The 21,019-nt window shown below is 34.0% G+C and overlaps 3 protein-coding genes across 3 annotated transcripts; all 3 read right to left on the bottom strand.

Moving 5' to 3' along the window:
• Positions 1–3,869: 3,869 nt before the first annotated feature.
• B0P05DRAFT_273933 (uncharacterized protein) lies at positions 3,870–4,394 on the bottom strand. Its single transcript, XM_051573409.1, has one exon. It carries the CDS (start codon positions 4,268–4,270, stop codon positions 3,935–3,937), a length of 336 nt encoding a protein of 111 aa, XP_051430845.1. The 5' UTR covers positions 4,271–4,394; the 3' UTR covers positions 3,870–3,934.
• Positions 4,395–7,189: 2,795 nt separating this feature from the next.
• Positions 7,190–8,409, bottom strand: B0P05DRAFT_558839 (uncharacterized protein). The gene is given in 8 exon segments (XM_051580180.1): positions 7,190–7,568; positions 7,616–7,634; positions 7,664–7,719; positions 7,743–7,824; positions 7,865–7,977; positions 8,011–8,274; positions 8,315–8,331; positions 8,348–8,409. 6 exon segments carry the CDS (start codon positions 8,272–8,274, stop codon positions 7,416–7,418), a joined length of 687 nt encoding a protein of 228 aa, XP_051430844.1. The 5' UTR covers positions 8,315–8,331; positions 8,348–8,409; the 3' UTR covers positions 7,190–7,415.
• A 9,581-nt stretch (positions 8,410–17,990) lies between these two features.
• B0P05DRAFT_574941 (kinase-like domain-containing protein) lies at positions 17,991–20,628 on the bottom strand (the record flags this gene model as incomplete). Its single annotated transcript, XM_051581614.1, has 6 exons — positions 17,991–19,323; positions 19,379–19,621; positions 19,669–19,928; positions 19,980–20,133; positions 20,188–20,384; positions 20,437–20,628. The coding sequence occupies 6 exons, from the start codon at positions 20,626–20,628 to the stop codon at positions 17,991–17,993; spliced, it is 2,379 nt and encodes a 792-aa protein (XP_051430843.1).
• Positions 20,629–21,019: the final 391 nt, after the last annotated feature.

The raw sequence follows: 21,019 nt of genomic DNA, 5'->3' as shown, positions 1-21,019 counted from the left end.
AACTAGAAGAAGGTTCTGATGATAATGATGAAGAAGAAAAGCAAGAGTTTTTTATGCTACTGAAGGATATTGATGTTTCTTACTCTGGATCAGCAATTTATGTTTACTGTTCTATGTTCAAAGATCTCAATACATTCTGGAGAGAAATTTGTTTCGACCTTGAATATCAATTTTTAGCATTTTTTTTTTCATAATTTATCAATTTTTATCAATTTTTTCTAAATTTATCAGTTTCTATCATTTTTCTTCTTAATTTAATTTAAATTAAAGACAGCAAAGCGTAAACGATGGAAGAAATCTTTCATTGAATGCAGAAATTTTCCGCCAAAAATGGAAGAACTACGCAATCAGAAATGTAAATCTCTCGCTAAGTTTTCACTTAAATATGGAAGAAAAATGTAATCGGTTAGTCTGTGGTGAGAGAGTATTTTTCTTTTAGTTTAAAAATAATTGTTTTCTAGAAGTTTTTTTTCTGTTGACAAAAATACCATACTTGCACATTGGTATCAATTTTGTCAAATTATTGATTTCATGGAAAAGGTTCTTCTGAACACATGGTCTAATGTGGCCTTTGGCTGCTCGGACTTGATCAGTTGATAGGAATGGCTGTACTAAACTAAAAACACCTTAAGAGAACAAAAGCAAGAAGAGATAGAGAGAAGGATGTTGACCTAATGATGCGTCTGGGCGTGGTTTTGTAACCAGAGAAGAAATGAAAACATTTGTGTTGGATGTTGGAAGGAGTAGATTGTTTTTGATAGCATGTTACATAGAGGTGGTTTGGGATAAAAGCAAGTGTATACAGGTCCATTTTGTACTCCTATAAAATAAAGAACGGACAGTCTTGAGTATTTCTGTGAGGAAACAATTTACAAGTCTCTGAAAGACAAAGAGCTTGGTCAAGGACACTCTTGCATTCTCTAAAGCCACCTTGAGCAGTGTTTAAGGACGATACTTGGCCTTGGAGAAGCTCTTTGATGCATTTTTCGATTGTTTTTTCCGGAGATAGTAGTCAGACTAATTAGTCAGTAGCTGACTGGGTCAGTCGAGTTGTCCTTCTCATGAATTGGGACTATTTGTACAGCTCGTCAATAATGAAGCGTGTATGGTCAACACCAGCACAGATCAAAAATACGGAAAATTAGAGTACCACTATAATTCTCGATATGCTCACAGGAAGCAGAGGTAGAGCCATAAAAGATCGTAGTAATAGCCGTAGATGTCAGGAACTTCTCATGAATGCAAGAAAATACATATATATTTTCGAACTCCATTAGCATTTATACCGACTTACAAGTATGCCACTTATGTACTCAAAAAATAAAATATCTCTTAGCAAAAAAAATAAAAAAAAAATAAAACCATTACTTTAAAATAAATCAAGAATATTTTCTGCAATGACAAAAAAATTAAAAGAGTAGAAAATTTTAATTTTCTGTTTCAAATTAATAAAAAAAATCAATTTTTCATTTTTTTGTTTTAAAATAAATAAATGAGTCTACCAACCAGTTATCTCTTCTTTAAACTAAAACAGTAAGATTATCATCCGGTAGACTCGTTTATTTATTTTAAAACAGAAAAATTGAAAAACAAGTTTTTTCTCTAATTTTAAGCAGGAAATATGAAACCTTCTACTTTTTTATTTTTTTGTCATTACAAAAAATATTTCTGTTTTGTTTTAGAGTAGTGGTTTTAATTCTAAAATAGCGGTTTTTATTGTTTTTAAAAAACATTTTTTTTGAGTACGCAAATGGTATACTTGCAATTTCGGTATAACTGCTAGTTGACCTGTGAACCTAGTTTAAAATAGAACAAAACAACTGTTGTGAGATGAAGAGAGAATAGATATAAAATAAGAGAAAAGGTAAGAACACAGAGAAAGTCCGCTAGGACTTGTATAGGGTTTTTATTTCAGAAAGAAAACATGATGATTTTCAATTGCTGTAAAATGTCGAGGTATTTATACTTTTTTTTCTCGGTCAAAATATTGTTTTGGGATTAGCTTCTTGACTACGGATTGATTTGTTAGATCAGGAGCAATTAAGAGAAATGCCTTTAGAGGAAGTTGTCAGCTCAGCCAATAGTATATGATGTGACTTGAACTTGAATAAACTATTACATATTTGTCAAATGCCAATGCTAATGTATTTGTCAGCTCTAACTGTCACTTTACGAGGGCCATTGATAATAAAAGAATCACTAGGTCAATAACCTCTGACTATGAGGATGATGTAGTACTTCTAGTAGAATGAGTGAATGTCAGTGACTATAGATCCATTGCAATTGCCATATGTGTGATCTGATCCTCTGCCATAATTATTATTTACTAATCTATGCACATGAACTCATAGATGTTCACAACAGCAACCATAGCAATCATACATCACAGCGTCAACAATTACATTCTTGTTCCATCAGTGAAAGATTTCTGCATTCAGTAGAAGATTTCTTCCATTGCTTCTGCTGTAATGCCTTTAGCTTTAAAGAAATTAAATATAAAAAGAAATTGCGATAAAAAGCAATATAAAAATAAAAATGTTGTCAAAACATTAACATAAATCTACATAAACTTGTATAAAATTTGCATATATTGTCAAAGAAAAGGGGCATAAGAAACTAACAAAGAATTTTTTCACAAGACTATTATGCTAAGGAGCAAATTAATTCCAAGAATCCAAAACACATACAGTTCTTCTATTATTCTGCTCATCTATGGTCATCCATGGTCATCCATGGTCATCCATGATCATCCATGTCTATTCTAATTCATCCATGATATTCTTTGCTATTCTACCAATGTCCAAATAAGAGCAATAATAATAATAATAATAATAATAATAATAATAATAATAATAATAATAATAATAATAATAATAATAATAATAATAATAATAATCAAAATCAAACAAAGAATACGGTTTATTGAGTCAACAATAGGCTCGTATCTTTAGATAATTGCTTGCATAAGGGTTCAGCATGCTCTGCAGAGATCCTTGTTCCATAAAGGAATCTTAGATAGTACAATTGATTCAGATAAATCACTAGCTACTGCTGTACAAGGATCTGCATTAGATGAACCAGCCAATCTCTAACCAGCTCAGTGTGATTGACAGGTTGATGCATAAGATTTTCTGTTTAATTTGAGACATTTTAACAATAAGACAATGACTGCATAATTAGATGTAAGATTGTAGCTTTTGAGGTGTATGTACCTTGACTATAGATAAAGCAAGCAATCAAATTAGAGCTGTGAACAGATGGTAACATGTAGTTATTTGTACCAGATTTAATGAGTTATGACGCTTTCATGAGCAAACGTTCTCTTTCTTTTTTTTTAAGCATTGTCTTCAAATCAGCATTCAAAGTCTGTTGTACATTGTGAAGGATGTAAAAGAGGCCGTTTTCAGTTGACATCGATTAGCGAGCGAGTACTCATCATAGTACTAAACGATGTGCATAACATTGAAAAGTAAGTCAGACTATAGCATTTGACACTTTTCAAGTCAAGAAAAAAATACACGCAGTTTTTGATATAACCAATAATAAATGTCTGGTATTAGATACTCTCTGCTTTGAAGATTATTTCGTTTTCTTTTCTATCAAGGCTAAGTAAATGCAAATCGATTTCCTAATAATAGTTCTGTCGTGCCAGCACTAATCTGTATGATTTCAAACAAACATGTCAAAAACAACTTCATTCTCTATTGTGGTCCTATCATCATCAGTAGAGATATCGTAGCCCTTTGTTTCTCTTGCCTTACACAAATCTTTTGAAGCAGAACATTTGTTTGCATGCGCAAGATACTACTATTATCAGACAAGACAATGGTATAAAAGTATGGAGGACTTTACTTTTTTTATTTTATTTTATACATGTGTTTATTTCAAAAAATGAATGGCATCAGTCTTTAGTTTCGCTTCATAGAGAAGTTACTCACAGGAGTAGCCACGAGAAGGCAACTGACTCGTACTCCCTCACTTCCTTCACTGACACCTTCCCAGGCCCGCGATACACTGGGGAATGCCAGATCATTAAAGAAGGATCCCAGTAACTCCCAGCAACTACCCTTTTTCCCGCTGCAGACCAACGCCTATATACCCCGTACCTTACTCTCGAGGCAGTAAGATAAGAAAATAAATCATCGACTAATAACAGGCCAGCAACGATTAGCATTGAACACTGAAAGCCACGGAGAGAGCAACACCAGTAGACAAAACCAACCAAATAGAGAGAAAATCCTAGAGAAAGCAGAGATATCAGCAAACGCATCCTTGGAATAGATAAGGTACTTGCCAGAAAACGAATCAGAGACAGAGACAACAAGAAACAACTACACTAGCTTTCGCTAGTATAGCGTCTACCGCAACCACACCTACCCCATACCATTGTTAGACTACAGATAACTAGTATATCCTCAATACGTAGCTGCTTAAAACCAAATAGAAAGAACCAAGCAAAGAAAAACAAGCAAAGAAAACGTACCAAGTAAAGAGAAAACTTCAGAGAAAGTAGAGATGTCAGTAGACGCGTTCTTGAAGTAGATAAGGCACAAACCAAAAAGAGAGAGAGACCATAAGAGACCAGAGTAGAGAAAGTAAAGAAACAGAAAGAAAAGATAAAGAAATAAAAAAGAGTGCTGCGTGCCTTTTTATAAGTAATTTTTTTCTTTTCCTTTCCTTGCCTTTCCTTTCCTTGGTTCTTTGTTTTCTTTTGATAGAGATCATCTCATAGAGAGGAAGCCCAATCTTGTGTTACATCTAAACTTATTTAGTTGCATAAAACATGCGATGAACACCCTACTTGTCAGTTCTATAAACAGAAAAGCATCCCCTTTTGCTTATTTTCTTTCTCTTTTTCTATGTGCTTATCCCCTGTATTTCTATTGAGTAATTCATTATTCTTTGCCCTTGATGATAAGGGAAGTTTACTTGTCATATAAATCAATGCGGAATGTATTTCTTAATATAGGACTTTGAATTGTAACCATTCCCAGTTTCCTTTATTTTTCTTTCCATGAGAAGATCATCCTGAAACAATAACAAACTTTCTTATTCATATGAAAATGTCAATAACCAAAAAAGCAAAGAAAAGCTTAGCTGTCTAAAAAAGAAAGAAAGAAAAAGAAAGAAAGCTATTTTACACACAAACTGAAAGTATTGATTACTAGTGCCTAAAGATGAACTAACTATCGTCTTTTTTTTTTTATTTTTTTTATTTTTTTTTATTTTTTTTATTTTTTTTTATTTTTTTTATTTTATTTTACTTTATTTTATTTTATTTTTTTACCTTGATCCGTGCACTATGCATACGTTTACCACATTTTAAATCCTTGGGACAGTTGCTTACTTTTCCCTGAAAATAGACCCTGAGAAATTCGTCGCTTTTTTTTTTTCACTACAAAACTCATACTGATTGCTTCTTTTTCTTTCTAAGTGAATAGATCATAGACTAGTTCTAGACGTTATCTTTAGCTATCAGTTTAGTGATGAAGAAAAGATGACATGATGTAAACATATGTTTTATTTTGGTGACACAAACAAGTACAAAGCAGACACTACACTTCCTTCAGGTCTAAAAACCAAAATAAACGATACAAGTAAAAAAGAGTGGTTGTCTTTGATACATATATATACTATGATACATTGTTAATAAGCATATAAAAGCGTAAGCTTTTGCATAAATGTGAGTAAATCGACCCTCTAACATTACGCAAATCAACAAAGTTGTTAATAACATCGAAAGTTATTCAAAATACGAAAGACAAAACGTGGAAGCACTTGCTTTGTCTTTATAGAAATCGAATGTTCTCGTCCTAGTTCCTGGAAACAAATACTTACAGTATTTGGCTAGAGTACCAGTTTCTTTTTTATCTTTTTATTCAATAAAGTATATACACTAGTATTTAAAATAATTGATAACGTGTCTTTTCTTTTTCTTTTTTCTCTGTCCTTCACTTGCTGTATGTTACAAAAAACAGGCTTATTGACTATCATTAAATCAGCAGCCCTAAATTCTGTAGCTAATCATTACTGCAACGTTATTTATTGATCATAAGCAAGTATTTGCCATAAAAAGAAACAATGATCCTCATTTTTTTTTTGGCTTAGGGGCTGTCCGTGTATAACTCTTCTTAAATGTGTACTAGCAGTTCTATTGAAGGGTTGTATGTAAAAGCAAGATCAAAAGAGAGAAACTGTTAAATCTCGGCTCTAGAATGACAGGCATTTGTAACAGATGTCCTCTAAGCAATGGCTTAGGTATTTACAAGTAGAAGATTATAACCTTGAAAACTCTCGAGTCCAAAGAGAGCATCTTTGGACATGATAAGAATCAAATGTATTGTAGGAGAAGGGCTGGATATTTCAAACACCAACGTTTTCTTCTCTGTTTCTGTTTGTCCTGGGTAGCAAAAGTCATAATTTGGTTAAAAGTGTCAGAGTTTATAAGGAATAACTATGAAACGTATTTAATGGTGTAAAAAGTGCAATAAAGTTGCCATGAAAAAGATGAGAAAAAGATGGAAAATGTATTCTCACTTTTGGACGATAGTGTACACTTTTTATATACGTATTGCAAAATTGATACTTTCACAGTACTTTATAACACTATGGAGGCACTTCTCGCTATGTATAGCTGTAGTAAAAGTCTTAAGTATCTCTGACAAACGACGGCTTTACTACCCTCGACCACTTTTTCAACTGAAAGCCAATTTTGTTCAATTTCTGACCCAAACATTTTTGTGTGTACGATATAGTCAAACTTATGGAATTTGGCGTTTTCTCGAAAACAAATGTCATCGTTTTTGTCTACTTTGGTAAAAACAATTGTTGGAATTATCTAACTAGAGCTGGTGTATTTCTTTTAAATAAATGTCCATGACAAACTTAATTTCAGAGAATTTCCTTTTTTATTAGACAAAATCATTTTTAATTGTAAATGCTTTCTTACTCCAAAATTCCTGTTGCATTACGTTTGTCAACGGTTGATGAATTCATTCAAACTAGTATGTAGATGAAGAGAAATATCTTTAGCTCATAGCTTTAGAGGATAAAGTAAATGCAGATTGCAACATCGTCAACATCGTCATTAACACACAAAAAAAAAGTTTGGATATGAGAAAACTGTATTTTTTCTTACGATAAAACATTGGGATAATCCTGATGATAATTTTTTATTAATTACTAATTTGTCATATAAACGGTGCTAATGGTGATTAGGTATCATTTTTTGCTCTGTGGTATATATTCTTCAAGCTATGGGTGTTTGAGTACTCATTGAACAGACCTTTTTTCTTTCCATCTTCCAACAGGCAGACCAATTCATTCGACCTTTGTTATTCTGCTCCCAAGCATCGATGAATGCAATCAAATCTTTGTATTTGGAATTTATAGAACTAGAAGCGCCGTCAAAGTCTTTAGGAAGCTACATTGATGTTGTTGCTTCTGGAGGTGTATTGTTTAATTCTTGCTTCATTGTGTCGTACTTCAAGACTTGCGTTATAGTGCCGTCCTGCTTCTGCGTATTGATGCGCTCGGCTGGGGTTGTCGAAAACGGTCGTCATTATTTTCTCAAATTGATTTTGTGTTGTTGACAAATCGTTTGTAACGCTTCGACTTTATCATTCTCTGTTTTTCTGTCATTTTTGACCATTTCCATTGTGACAAGTACAGTTTTGCATTGGTTGGGTCGTCCCATCGGTCAATACTGATTATGTTTTGCTGGCCAGAAGTCAAGAATGTACAAAGACAACCAAAGAATCCAATTCCTTGGTATCGTGATTGTCGATAAAAGGATCGATACTCTGTTTGGTCAGCATGAAGCAACTAGTCCGAAGTGGCAGCAAGGCGTTTTTAAGAGGTAGACTTGTTTTGGACAGATTTGAAGAGGTCTCTCAGAGTTTTGGACTTTGTTTTCGAGGTACAGACGATGAATAAAATTGGTAAAATGTGGAAACGCTTGTACACATTCAGACAGTACTGGACGGCTCAATACATAAACTCGCGTGTCACTGTGTGTTGTATTTCTGCTACTACAGGAGGTAAGTCTACAAGATCTGATGAATGAGGTATATAGAGAGCTTCACACTCTATGCCATCGATAAACATATTGTCGCCAGCCTTATAAGTGCCTGAAGGAACTCTCAGAAGCGAAGTGGTGATCAGATCAATAATAAACTGATCCTGGGCTACTATTCTGCTAATTTGATCTGTATCTGGTATGTAACCGCGTGGTAACCTATATTGTATTAATCTTCTGGTACTAAAAAAAGGCATTGTTAAAAAGTTTCAACTTGTGGTCTCTATATAACCTTACTCGTTCTCATGGCATTTGCGAAACAAAACAGTTTGGTCTTCAAAGAAAAAAAGGTAAATACTGTTGAAATGTGATGTAAGTGCTTTCTCTTTTTGAAAGAGAGAAAAGAATATTATTTCTTTTTCAGAAAACACTTTTTACTAATAGTTTAGTCTTCCGCTTATATAGAGCCATAGATATTGCATGCTTTTATATGCTTTTAACAATGTATCATAGTATATATATGTATCAAAGACAACCACTCTTTTTTACTTGTATCGTTTATTTTGGTTTTTAGACCTGAAGAAGTGTAGTGTCTGCTTTGTACTTGTTTGTGTCACCAAATAAAACATATGTTTACATCATGTCATCTTTTCTTCATCACTAAACTGATAGCTAAAGATAACGTCTAGAACTAGTCTATGATCTATTCACTTAGAAAGAAAAAGAAGCAATCAGTATGAGTTTTGTAGTGAAAAAAAAAAAGCGACGAATTTCTCAGGGTCTATTTTCAGGGAAAAGTAAGCAACTGTCCCAAGGATTTAAAATGTGGTAAACGTATGCATAGTGCACGGATCAAGGTAAAAAATAATAAATAAGTAAATAAAATAAAAAAAATAAAAAAAATAAAAAAAAAAAAAAATAAAAAAAATAAAAAAAATAAAAAAAAAAAGACGATAGTTAGTTCATCTTTAGGCACTAGTAATCAATACTTTCAGTTTGTGTGTAAAATAGCTTTCTTTCTTTTTCTTTCTTTCTTTTTTAGACAGCTAAGCTTTTCTTTGCTTTTTGGTTATTGACATTTTCATATGAATAAGAAAGTTTGTTATTGTTTCAGGATGATCTTCTCATGGAAAGAAAATAAAGGAAACTGGGAATGGTTACAATTCAAAGTCCTATATTAAGAAATACATTCCGCATTGATTTATATGACAAGTAAACTTCCCTTATCATCAAGGGCAAAGAATAATGAATTACTCAATAGAAATACAGGGATAAGCACATAGAAAAGAGAAAGAAAATAAGCAAAAGGGGATGCTTTTCTGTTTATAGAACTGACAAGTAGGGTGTTCATCGCATGTTTTATGCAACTAAATAAGTTTAGATGTAACACAAGATTGGGCTTCCTCTCTATGAGATGATCTCTATCAAAAGAAAACAAAGAACCAAGGAAAGGAAAGGCAAGGAAAGGAAAAGAAAAAAATTACTTATAAAAAGGCACGCAGCACTCTTTTTTATTTCTTTATCTTTTCTTTCTGTTTCTTTACTTTCTCTACTCTGGTCTCTTATGGTCTCTCTCTCTTTTTGGTTTGTGCCTTATCTACTTCAAGAACGCGTCTACTGACATCTCTACTTTCTCTGAAGTTTTCTCTTTACTTGGTACGTTTTCTTTGCTTGTTTTTCTTTGCTTGGTTCTTTCTATTTGGTTTTAAGCAGCTACGTATTGAGGATATACTAGTTATCTGTAGTCTAACAATGGTATGGGGTAGGTGTGGTTGCGGTAGACGCTATACTAGCGAAAGCTAGTGTAGTTGTTTCTTGTTGTCTCTGTCTCTGATTCGTTTTCTGGCAAGTACCTTATCTATTCCAAGGATGCGTTTGCTGATATCTCTGCTTTCTCTAGGATTTTCTCTCTATTTGGTTGGTTTTGTCTACTGGTGTTGCTCTCTCCGTGGCTTTCAGTGTTCAATGCTAATCGTTGCTGGCCTGTTATTAGTCGATGATTTATTTTCTTATCTTACTGCCTCGAGAGTAAGGTACGGGGTATATAGGCGTTGGTCTGCAGCGGGAAAAAGGGTAGTTGCTGGGAGTTACTGGGATCCTTCTTTAATGATCTGGCATTCCCAGTGTATCGCGGGCCTGGAAGGTGTCAGTGAAGGAAGTGAGGGAGTACGAGTCAGTTGCCTTCTCGTGGCTACTCCTGTGAGTAACTTCTCTATGAAGCGAAACTAAAGACTGATGCCATTCATTTTTTGAAATAAACACATGTATAAAATAAAATAAAAAAAGTAAAGTCCTCCATACTTTTATACCATTGTCTTGTCTGATAATAGTAGTATCTTGCGCATGCAAACAAATGTTCTGCTTCAAAAGATTTGTGTAAGGCAAGAGAAACAAAGGGCTACGATATCTCTACTGATGATGATAGGACCACAATAGAGAATGAAGTTGTTTTTGACATGTTTGTTTGAAATCATACAGATTAGTGCTGGCACGACAGAACTATTATTAGGAAATCGATTTGCATTTACTTAGCCTTGATAGAAAAGAAAACGAAATAATCTTCAAAGCAGAGAGTATCTAATACCAGACATTTATTATTGGTTATATCAAAAACTGCGTGTATTTTTTTCTTGACTTGAAAAGTGTCAAATGCTATAGTCTGACTTACTTTTCAATGTTATGCACATCGTTTAGTACTATGATGAGTACTCGCTCGCTAATCGATGTCAACTGAAAACGGCCTCTTTTACATCCTTCACAATGTACAACAGACTTTGAATGCTGATTTGAAGACAATGCTTAAAAAAAAGAAAGAGAACGTTTGCTCATGAAAGCGTCATAACTCATTAAATCTGGTACAAATAACTACATGTTACCATCTGTTCACAGCTCTAATTTGATTGCTTGCTTTATCTATAGTCAAGGTACATACACCTCAAAAGCTACAATCTTACATCTAATTATGCAGTCATTGTCTTATTGTTAAAATGTCTCAAATTAAACAGAAAATCTTATGCATCAACCTGTCAATCACACTGAGCTGGTTAGAGATTGGCTGGTTCATCTAATGCAGATCCTTGTACAGCAGTAGCTAGTGATTTATCTGAATCAATTGTACTATCTAAGATTCCTTTATGGAACAAGGATCTCTGCAGAGCATGCTGAACCCTTATGCAAGCAATTATCTAAAGATACGAGCCTATTGTTGACTCAATAAACCGTATTCTTTGTTTGATTTTGATTATTATTATTATTATTATTATTATTATTATTATTATTATTATTATTATTATTATTATTATTATTATTATTATTATTATTGCTCTTATTTGGACATTGGTAGAATAGCAAAGAATATCATGGATGAATTAGAATAGACATGGATGATCATGGATGACCATGGATGACCATGGATGACCATAGATGAGCAGAATAATAGAAGAACTGTATGTGTTTTGGATTCTTGGAATTAATTTGCTCCTTAGCATAATAGTCTTGTGAAAAAATTCTTTGTTAGTTTCTTATGCCCCTTTTCTTTGACAATATATGCAAATTTTATACAAGTTTATGTAGATTTATGTTAATGTTTTGACAACATTTTTATTTTTATATTGCTTTTTATCGCAATTTCTTTTTATATTTAATTTCTTTAAAGCTAAAGGCATTACAGCAGAAGCAATGGAAGAAATCTTCTACTGAATGCAGAAATCTTTCACTGATGGAACAAGAATGTAATTGTTGACGCTGTGATGTATGATTGCTATGGTTGCTGTTGTGAACATCTATGAGTTCATGTGCATAGATTAGTAAATAATAATTATGGCAGAGGATCAGATCACACATATGGCAATTGCAATGGATCTATAGTCACTGACATTCACTCATTCTACTAGAAGTACTACATCATCCTCATAGTCAGAGGTTATTGACCTAGTGATTCTTTTATTATCAATGGCCCTCGTAAAGTGACAGTTAGAGCTGACAAATACATTAGCATTGGCATTTGACAAATATGTAATAGTTTATTCAAGTTCAAGTCACATCATATACTATTGGCTGAGCTGACAACTTCCTCTAAAGGCATTTCTCTTAATTGCTCCTGATCTAACAAATCAATCCGTAGTCAAGAAGCTAATCCCAAAACAATATTTTGACCGAGAAAAAAAAGTATAAATACCTCGACATTTTACAGCAATTGAAAATCATCATGTTTTCTTTCTGAAATAAAAACCCTATACAAGTCCTAGCGGACTTTCTCTGTGTTCTTACCTTTTCTCTTATTTTATATCTATTCTCTCTTCATCTCACAACAGTTGTTTTGTTCTATTTTAAACTAGGTTCACAGGTCAACTAGCAGTTATACCGAAATTGCAAGTATACCATTTGCGTACTCAAAAAAAATGTTTTTTAAAAACAATAAAAACCGCTATTTTAGAATTAAAACCACTACTCTAAAACAAAACAGAAATATTTTTTGTAATGACAAAAAAATAAAAAAGTAGAAGGTTTCATATTTCCTGCTTAAAATTAGAGAAAAAACTTGTTTTTCAATTTTTCTGTTTTAAAATAAATAAACGAGTCTACCGGATGATAATCTTACTGTTTTAGTTTAAAGAAGAGATAACTGGTTGGTAGACTCATTTATTTATTTTAAAACAAAAAAATGAAAAATTGATTTTTTTTATTAATTTGAAACAGAAAATTAAAATTTTCTACTCTTTTAATTTTTTTGTCATTGCAGAAAATATTCTTGATTTATTTTAAAGTAATGGTTTTATTTTTTTTTTTATTTTTTTTGCTAAGAGATATTTTATTTTTTGAGTACATAAGTGGCATACTTGTAAGTCGGTATAAATGCTAATGGAGTTCGAAAATATATATGTATTTTCTTGCATTCATGAGAAGTTCCTGACATCTACGGCTATTACTACGATCTTTTATGGCTCTACCTCTGCTTCCTGTGAGCATATCGAGAATTATAGTGGTACTCTAATTTTCCGTATTTTTGATCTGTGCTGGTGTTGACCATACACGCTTCATTATTGACGAGCTGTACAAATAGTCCCAATTCATGAGAAGGACAACTCGACTGACCCAGTCAGCTACTGACTAATTAGTCTGACTACTATCTCCGGAAAAAACAATCGAAAAATGCATCAAAGAGCTTCTCCAAGGCCAAGTATCGTCCTTAAACACTGCTCAAGGTGGCTTTAGAGAATGCAAGAGTGTCCTTGACCAAGCTCTTTGTCTTTCAGAGACTTGTAAATTGTTTCCTCACAGAAATACTCAAGACTGTCCGTTCTTTATTTTATAGGAGTACAAAATGGACCTGTATACACTTGCTTTTATCCCAAACCACCTCTATGTAACATGCTATCAAAAACAATCTACTCCTTCCAACATCCAACACAAATGTTTTCATTTCTTCTCTGGTTACAAAACCACGCCCAGACGCATCATTAGGTCAACATCCTTCTCTCTATCTCTTCTTGCTTTTGTTCTCTTAAGGTGTTTTTAGTTTAGTACAGCCATTCCTATCAACTGATCAAGTCCGAGCAGCCAAAGGCCACATTAGACCATGTGTTCAGAAGAACCTTTTCCATGAAATCAATAATTTGACAAAATTGATACCAATGTGCAAGTATGGTATTTTTGTCAACAGAAAAAAAACTTCTAGAAAACAATTATTTTTAAACTAAAAGAAAAATACTCTCTCACCACAGACTAACCGATTACATTTTTCTTCCATATTTAAGTGAAAACTTAGCGAGAGATTTACATTTCTGATTGCGTAGTTCTTCCATTTTTGGCGGAAAATTTCTGCATTCAATGAAAGATTTCTTCCATCGTTTACGCTTTGCTGTCTTTAATTTAAATTAAATTAAGAAGAAAAATGATAGAAACTGATAAATTTAGAAAAAATTGATAAAAATTGATAAATTATGAAAAAAAAAATGCTAAAAATTGATATTCAAGGTCGAAACAAATTTCTCTCCAGAATGTATTGAGATCTTTGAACATAGAACAGTAAACATAAATTGCTGATCCAGAGTAAGAAACATCAATATCCTTCAGTAGCATAAAAAACTCTTGCTTTTCTTCTTCATCATTATCATCAGAACCTTCTTCTAGTTGAACAATAGACAAATCTGCCCCAAGTATTTGATTTGTAAAGTCCACTGTAGACAATTGTTCCCACCGCTAATGGTGTTGGAATGTTTTTGAATCAACCCAATTGTCCAGGGTTTGTATATCGTCAAGAGATACTGCTTGTTTTAACGCAATAGAGGATGCAATTGAGCGTACACTGGCTCTTGATTCGCTTGTAGACTGTCGTAGTATCTTTCTTAGCCAAGAAGAGGTGGTAGTAGTTTTGAATGCTTGTTGATGGCGCTTGGTGTTGACAAACAAGACGCCAGGCTGTCGTTTGACTTTAGTTACCGGATGATCTTTTCGAGCTTGAAAAGATAGCACTGGACAAATGTCCGAAACTTGGTGAGGATGAATAAATACTGGTTTGATAATTCATTCGCCTTGTCTAGTTTCTTTAGGTGTCATAGTATCGAATATTAGGTTGCCATGATTGTCATGAGTTGCTGACAGAAGAGAGATACGTTGTAAATCAGAAGGTCGTAAAAAGGCTGCCATCGCTACCAAAAACGCTGTCTTGATTTGCAAGTTTACTAATGAACAATGCTTGATGTCAATTTTGGATACAAACTGTATACTTGGTCTCAAGTCATTTGTTTGACGATTTATTGTCAGAGGTCTAACTTGCTTGGTAACTGCATTCATGAAAACCTTTGGAACCTTATCCTGTGTAATTGAAACCGCATGTAGATGTAACTGCAGGACTGCTGATCGTCATAATTTAAGTGTTGACAATTGAAAATTGTTTTCTGTTTTCATATCTTGCAAAAAATTGACCAGTTGTGCAGCGGTGAATGACGAAGGAGACACTTGATGTTTTTGTGTCCAAAAGATGAACTGCTGTTGTGGTTTCTGATAAATACAACTGGCACTGATGGCTGTACTGTATTGCTGATCTATTGTTTCTGTGGATAGTCCCGATAGTTGCTTGCTATCGAATTTGTTGTGGGTAAGAGCCAAACGGATGGCTTCCAGGCCGGTTTCAACGGCCAAGGTGTGTTCTTGCTGAGGAAAGTCAGATGCTGAGTGTCCAGAAGAATTGGTGCTTGTACTGCCAATTCTTGAAGTACCGGAAATCATAGTGCACTGATCCAATGTAGGACTACCAACGTTGCTAATGGCACCTTTTCCTTGATTATTTTCTTTAAGCACGTGTTGATTAAGTTCCATGGCGGGTTGATCCAAGGATGGCGAAATTGATTCCATGCTAGGCTGAAAGCGTCTGTTGCAAAAGCTTTGGGATCTATTTATTCCGTGTTATTCCACGTTGCCTATACAAAATATGCTACCTCAAACATCCCATTTTTTTTTTTTCAACAATTGATCGACTACCTCCTTTCCTTCTCTATCTACAAACACATGCTCAAACAAATCGTCAGATCTATACTCTCTCCTCATACGTTTCTATTCCTTTGTTTGTTTAAGAATTTTTCAGTTCAACATATTCACTCCTATAAATTAATCGAACTCAAGCAACCAAAGGTCAAATTAGGTCGTGTGTCAATCAATAAACAAATTCTAAATACAAATCTATCAAAATTTATGCCATTACACAAGTACGTTATTTGACTACAGAGTCACTTCCACAAACATCATTAGACACACACATTCAAAAATCCCTTCTTTGCCCTTTTTCTCTTGAGGAGCTTCTTTTTTCTAGTTTACTACATGCGTTTTTTATGAGTTGATCCGGTCCAAGCAACTAGGGGCCAGAATAGATCGTGTGCTCAAAACAGCCTCTTAAAAGAGATTAATGAATAGCCAACTTTCCTTTCAATACAGTTATGATATTTATGCCGAAAAAAAAAGCGAATATTTTCGTAAGAATAAAAAAAGGGTCTTAGGAACTTGCTTTTTTACTTCAAAAAAGTAAATTGAATTAAAAAAAAAATAAAGAGATTTATAGAGTTAAACAGATTTAAAATTTTTGAATGAAAAAATCAAAAAGTACTCTCATTTTCTCATTTTAGAGCTAAAAATATAAGATGAAGACGAGAAGAAAAGATCGAAAGGATGCATTTTCTTCTGTTGTTTATTGCTATTTCTCCAATCTTTTGTCTCACTAATGAACATGATCTGACGACTAGAACAACTAAAATTCTCTTCAGTAGACTGCCTTTGAACAATCTTTGGTTTGCTTCAGACACTATATACTAGGGCTGCGTGTTATGCAATTAAGTTATCCTTTTATTAAAAAAAAAGGGGGTTTGCATACTGCAGACCAAATACGTTTTAGGACCCTACTCTTACCTTTTAACATGCTTCTCCCTTCCACTTCCATCGTCTGTCTACTGACTGTCAATTGTTGCTTTTGCAGCAACTCTATTTAATAGCTGTTGCAGACCCATCAAAATCAGTCTGGTCAACCAACTATACCATTGTGTTGTTCAAACACCGAGCTTTTGAACATTTTGGATGTCTTTCTTACATTTGGTACATAGGTATTACAATATAAAAAGCACTTCGGTCTCTAATTTCCCAATCAACATAAAACTGATTGAAGCTTTATCGTGTACTATCGAATAGTGACCTAAAAAAGTTATCAGTCAATGCCATGCTTGTTTCTATGACTCTTAATCTGAATTAACAAGAAACTTGAGTCGCCAATTGTATACTTCTTTTATGCTTATAAAAACTCTTTAATTGCTGACTTCTCGATCAATACGGATCCAAATCGAGATTTGTTTTGCATCAACAAGGCATCTGAGATGGAGTATCTAAATACAATATCATTAATACTTATCTAACTTTGATCAGAACATAGTGCGTTGCTAGTTGGAGCAAGTAGATCGCTTTTAAAACCAAAATGCTACAGCTCTGATCTTTGAAGGCAACGATCTTGCACTTTTTGTAAACTTGATGACTTTCAATAGATTAATCATGCAGTTAGAGTAGATTGACTATCTAAAAATAACATTACAGTGTCTTTATTTTGAAAGTTTTAGAGTCTCTTAGGCTGTATTTTGGTCAAGAAACAAAAAATGATTGAGAAATGCGTTAAGGTCAGGTCAGATTGACTTGACATCTTAAATAAAATAGTCTGCTTTAGTAAGTAGAGTTCAAAAATGCAAAGAGTATACTGATTACTATAGCTATCGGTGACTTTATACATTAAATAGTTTGTATAATCTTACACGCGCCGTGTACACTTTTCATAAGTCGTTCTCATATTTATCATATCTAATATGTTTTTATATACTAACAACTTCATTTTTACTATGGATTGACATAGAAAAAGCTGCCTTTGGATTGAGTTACAGGTAATTTTATGTTTGATGCAAAATCGTAAAGGTATTACCAGGTAAGATGGGCCCAAAATCGTCTTCATGGTCTAATTATTCCAACGTGTTTCTTAATGGTTATCAATGCTAAACAACATATTTTATAGGTTAATGCTAGTTGAATTTGCTTAAAAATGAGCAAAAATGACTACTTTTAGTAATAGAATGCGATGGTTTCCACAACCTTTCATCTTTTTTTTTCTGCATTGTCTGCCCAGTAGTTGGTGTTGCCTGTTTCAAAATTTACCATGATACTCTCCTCACCTTGAACCAAATTACAGTTGATTGAATCTGATTTCAGTGCATATGATGCATCATTATGAGCTATAGTGCGCATTGTGTATACCTTGTATCTATTACACCGTATTTCTCGATGGAATTGACTTGGAAGCGACACTTCATTGCATTCATTTGCATGCGAAATTAACAGAGATATTCTGCATTATCAATCAAAAAAAGCGCAATGGAGATATATTTTTTGTTTGTAACAAAACCTTTATTGATTTTGACACACCAAAAAAGAAAAAAAGAAAAAAAAGAGTCTATGCAATCATCCAATCCTTTGGTTGGTCTTTTTTCCATTGTTGATTGTTTGATTTGTCCAATTCGTTATCGATTTGGCCATGCGTTGTGTGTTGATGGATTACACCATCCCATTCTAAATCTTGTCGACTGTGTGGGACAGCATGTCCACGCATAAATCGATGCAAACTAGTGGATACCCGTGTCCCATTATGATTTGACATATCAGAAAATCGAACATTACTACTGTTGCTTCTCTTATGCGATTGTCGATTATGAGGAGTTGATTTTGTACTTGTGAGTGGCAAAAACATTGTAGGCTCTTCTTGCCAATCCCCATCGCGTTCTAAATCAATTGTGCGTTGAGAATTATTCCAGCGTGGCAATAAAAGACTTTCGCTCTTGTTGGGATCGGAATAACCATGACTGAGATCATAAGGAGGCTTTTGTTGTTGCTGTTGAGGAGGAGGTTGACCATAAGGATAATAAGGACTGTAAAGAGATCCTTCAGTAGCTAATGATCCATCTGCTTGATCCATGGCTGCCCATTGGATTTGTGGCGGAACTTCCATTGTACCTAATGTGCTTGCGCGTGGCCGATTACCACCATGGGCATGATTATTGCTCTGTTGCATATAGAGACCATTTGTGTGATTCACATCGAGTATATTACTGTTATGATGGTATAAATGATGAGGTGGCTCAATTACACTTGGTAGTGGTGGTACATAGGACGATCGCTTATTCGTATTATTCAACTGCCCATTAAAATGACTTGTATTCTCATAATGGTTAGGCAGACTCGAATATGCAGGCGATAAATAAACATCAGAATAACTTTGAGTTGGCATCCCATTTGTGTTATTACGATAACCTGTTGTTAGCATAGTAGGTGAGTGTTGCTGATTATCATTCAATGGTTGCTGATAATTCGAAGAAGGCAAATTGTTTGAGTGGTGTTGTTTTCGAGGAATAAAAGGTGGTTGAAAGGGAGCTGTAAATTTTTCTCCAGTTATGAAAGGATGCTTTTTCGCTTGTTGGGGTGACCATCGTTCAATAGGATTTAAGTTTAACAGGCCCTGTAGGAAATCTATAAATGCTAATCGATTCTGTTTTTCTTTTTCAATCTCTTTAGGTGTCATTTGGATCTTTCGCATAATAGGATAATTATTGATGAGATCAGGCAAGGTTTTTGCTGAAAAGTAACGTTTAGAAGGTTGTTCTGACTTGCCTTGTTCGCGAGCATATTGTTCCATGGATTTGAATTCATATCGTTTTTCGCCTGTGGATGTATCTCGATCAAAGTAACGATGTGCATTTTTACCCACTTCAATCATATAATTAGGTGGGGTTCTAGATATACAAAAAGTGTCAATGGTCAGTCATTGAAAACAAGAAACAAATTTACCCTAGCATTTCGATAATCCTAGAAAGCTGGTTGTATTCTGAACTTCCGGGAAACAATGGTAAGCCCAAGAATAGCTCTGCTGCAATGCACCCCAAGGACCACATATCAATAGCACTTGTGTATGGTAACCCAATAAGTACTTCAGGTGATCTATAGAATCTGGACTGAATATAGGTATACATTGTCTGTACTTCATGACATGCTGATCCAAAATCAATCACTTTAAGTGTAGGCGATTCCAAACTATATAGATGAACACCTTTCCTTAGAAAAAAGCCTTGTTTACTTACTTTTTCAGCAGGATGTTTTCAGGCTTTAAATCACAATGAATGATTCTTGCTTCATTCAATACAGTAAGAGCGTCTAATATTTGCGCTGTAAACACACGCACCAAATTGGTTGAGAGTCCACGAAAATGGTTTTGTTTGATTAATTCGTATAGATTGACAGAGAGTAACTCAAATACAAGACAAAGATGCTTTTTGTGTATAAACGTGTCTCTTAGTCTAAGCAAATGATGTTTATCATGCTCATCATATCGTTGATTTAACTAACAATAACAGTATGAGAATACGTACAATAAGCACATTTGACTTGTTACCATCTCAAGTATGGCTACTTCCATCATACTCTGTTTAAAATAAGCCAACTTGTTTTTTACTACTTTAATAGCCACTACTTCTTGTGTCTTTGTGTTTCTGCACTTGACAACTTGACCAAATGTACCAGCACCAAGCACATCAAGAATCAAATATCTTACAACACCATTTAACTCCTGATAACTAATCTCCTTAAAAAATGCAACTTACTTGTGGCCTTCTGTGCTTCCAAGTATATCGTTAACATATAAAACGTAGTCAAAATCTTCATTGTCATATCCATCATTTCTACATGCTTTACTTGGTTTCGTTAGCACACGGCGTGGATTACTAGTTGCATTATATTTGAATCCATCACTGCATGAAGAATATGTTGATTTAAGTTCGATCGTAAGCATATACAGTGGCTACATGATAAAAAGAATGAATAAATGTACATTTCTGAATTATTCAACTTACCCCATATCGTTTGCCTTCTCTCAATCTTTGATGGTGTGCCATTGGTAAATCTGCTTGACTATTGATTTTACGAAATGCACCAGATTTGGGTGGTTGAATGATATATGTTGTAGGAGAAGAAGGCTCTTCTTCTAGAATGACATGACTGTTTCTAAAGGAAGATGAGGTAGTTGTTGCTGAACAAGGTGACATATAATAGTCAGAAGAGGTATTGGTGTTGGCTAGGCTGGTATTGATAAAAGAAGGAGGAAGTGGAGGAGGAATAGAGGTATTATTTTTATTATAATACCTTGTGTATTGTTTACTGTTGGGTGCTTCGTCGCTAATAGTTATGCCTATATAATTTGTATCTTGAGTCAGTGGAAGGTTTTTTGGCTTTGTGGCGGTTGACAAAGAAGGAGATGCCGAGTGAAGCAATAAAGGTGAAGTATTTTTATCTTGTTGTTTGTGATTAAAGGACTCCATCAAAGAAAGAAGCAGAGAGAATAAAAAGAAAAAGAATATAGGGAGAGAAGAAGAATATCAAAGGAAAAAAAACAACACCTGTGTATACACATATATATATATATACACTCTACATGAA

The sequence above is a fragment of the Gilbertella persicaria genome, assembly GCF_025201335.1.
Source record: "Gilbertella persicaria strain CBS 190.32 chromosome Unknown B0P05scaffold_52, whole genome shotgun sequence".
Taxonomy (NCBI): domain Eukaryota; kingdom Fungi; phylum Mucoromycota; class Mucoromycetes; order Mucorales; family Choanephoraceae; genus Gilbertella; species Gilbertella persicaria.
Note: the sequence above shows the minus strand (reverse complement) of the source record. Positions and strands in the feature narration are given on the sequence as shown.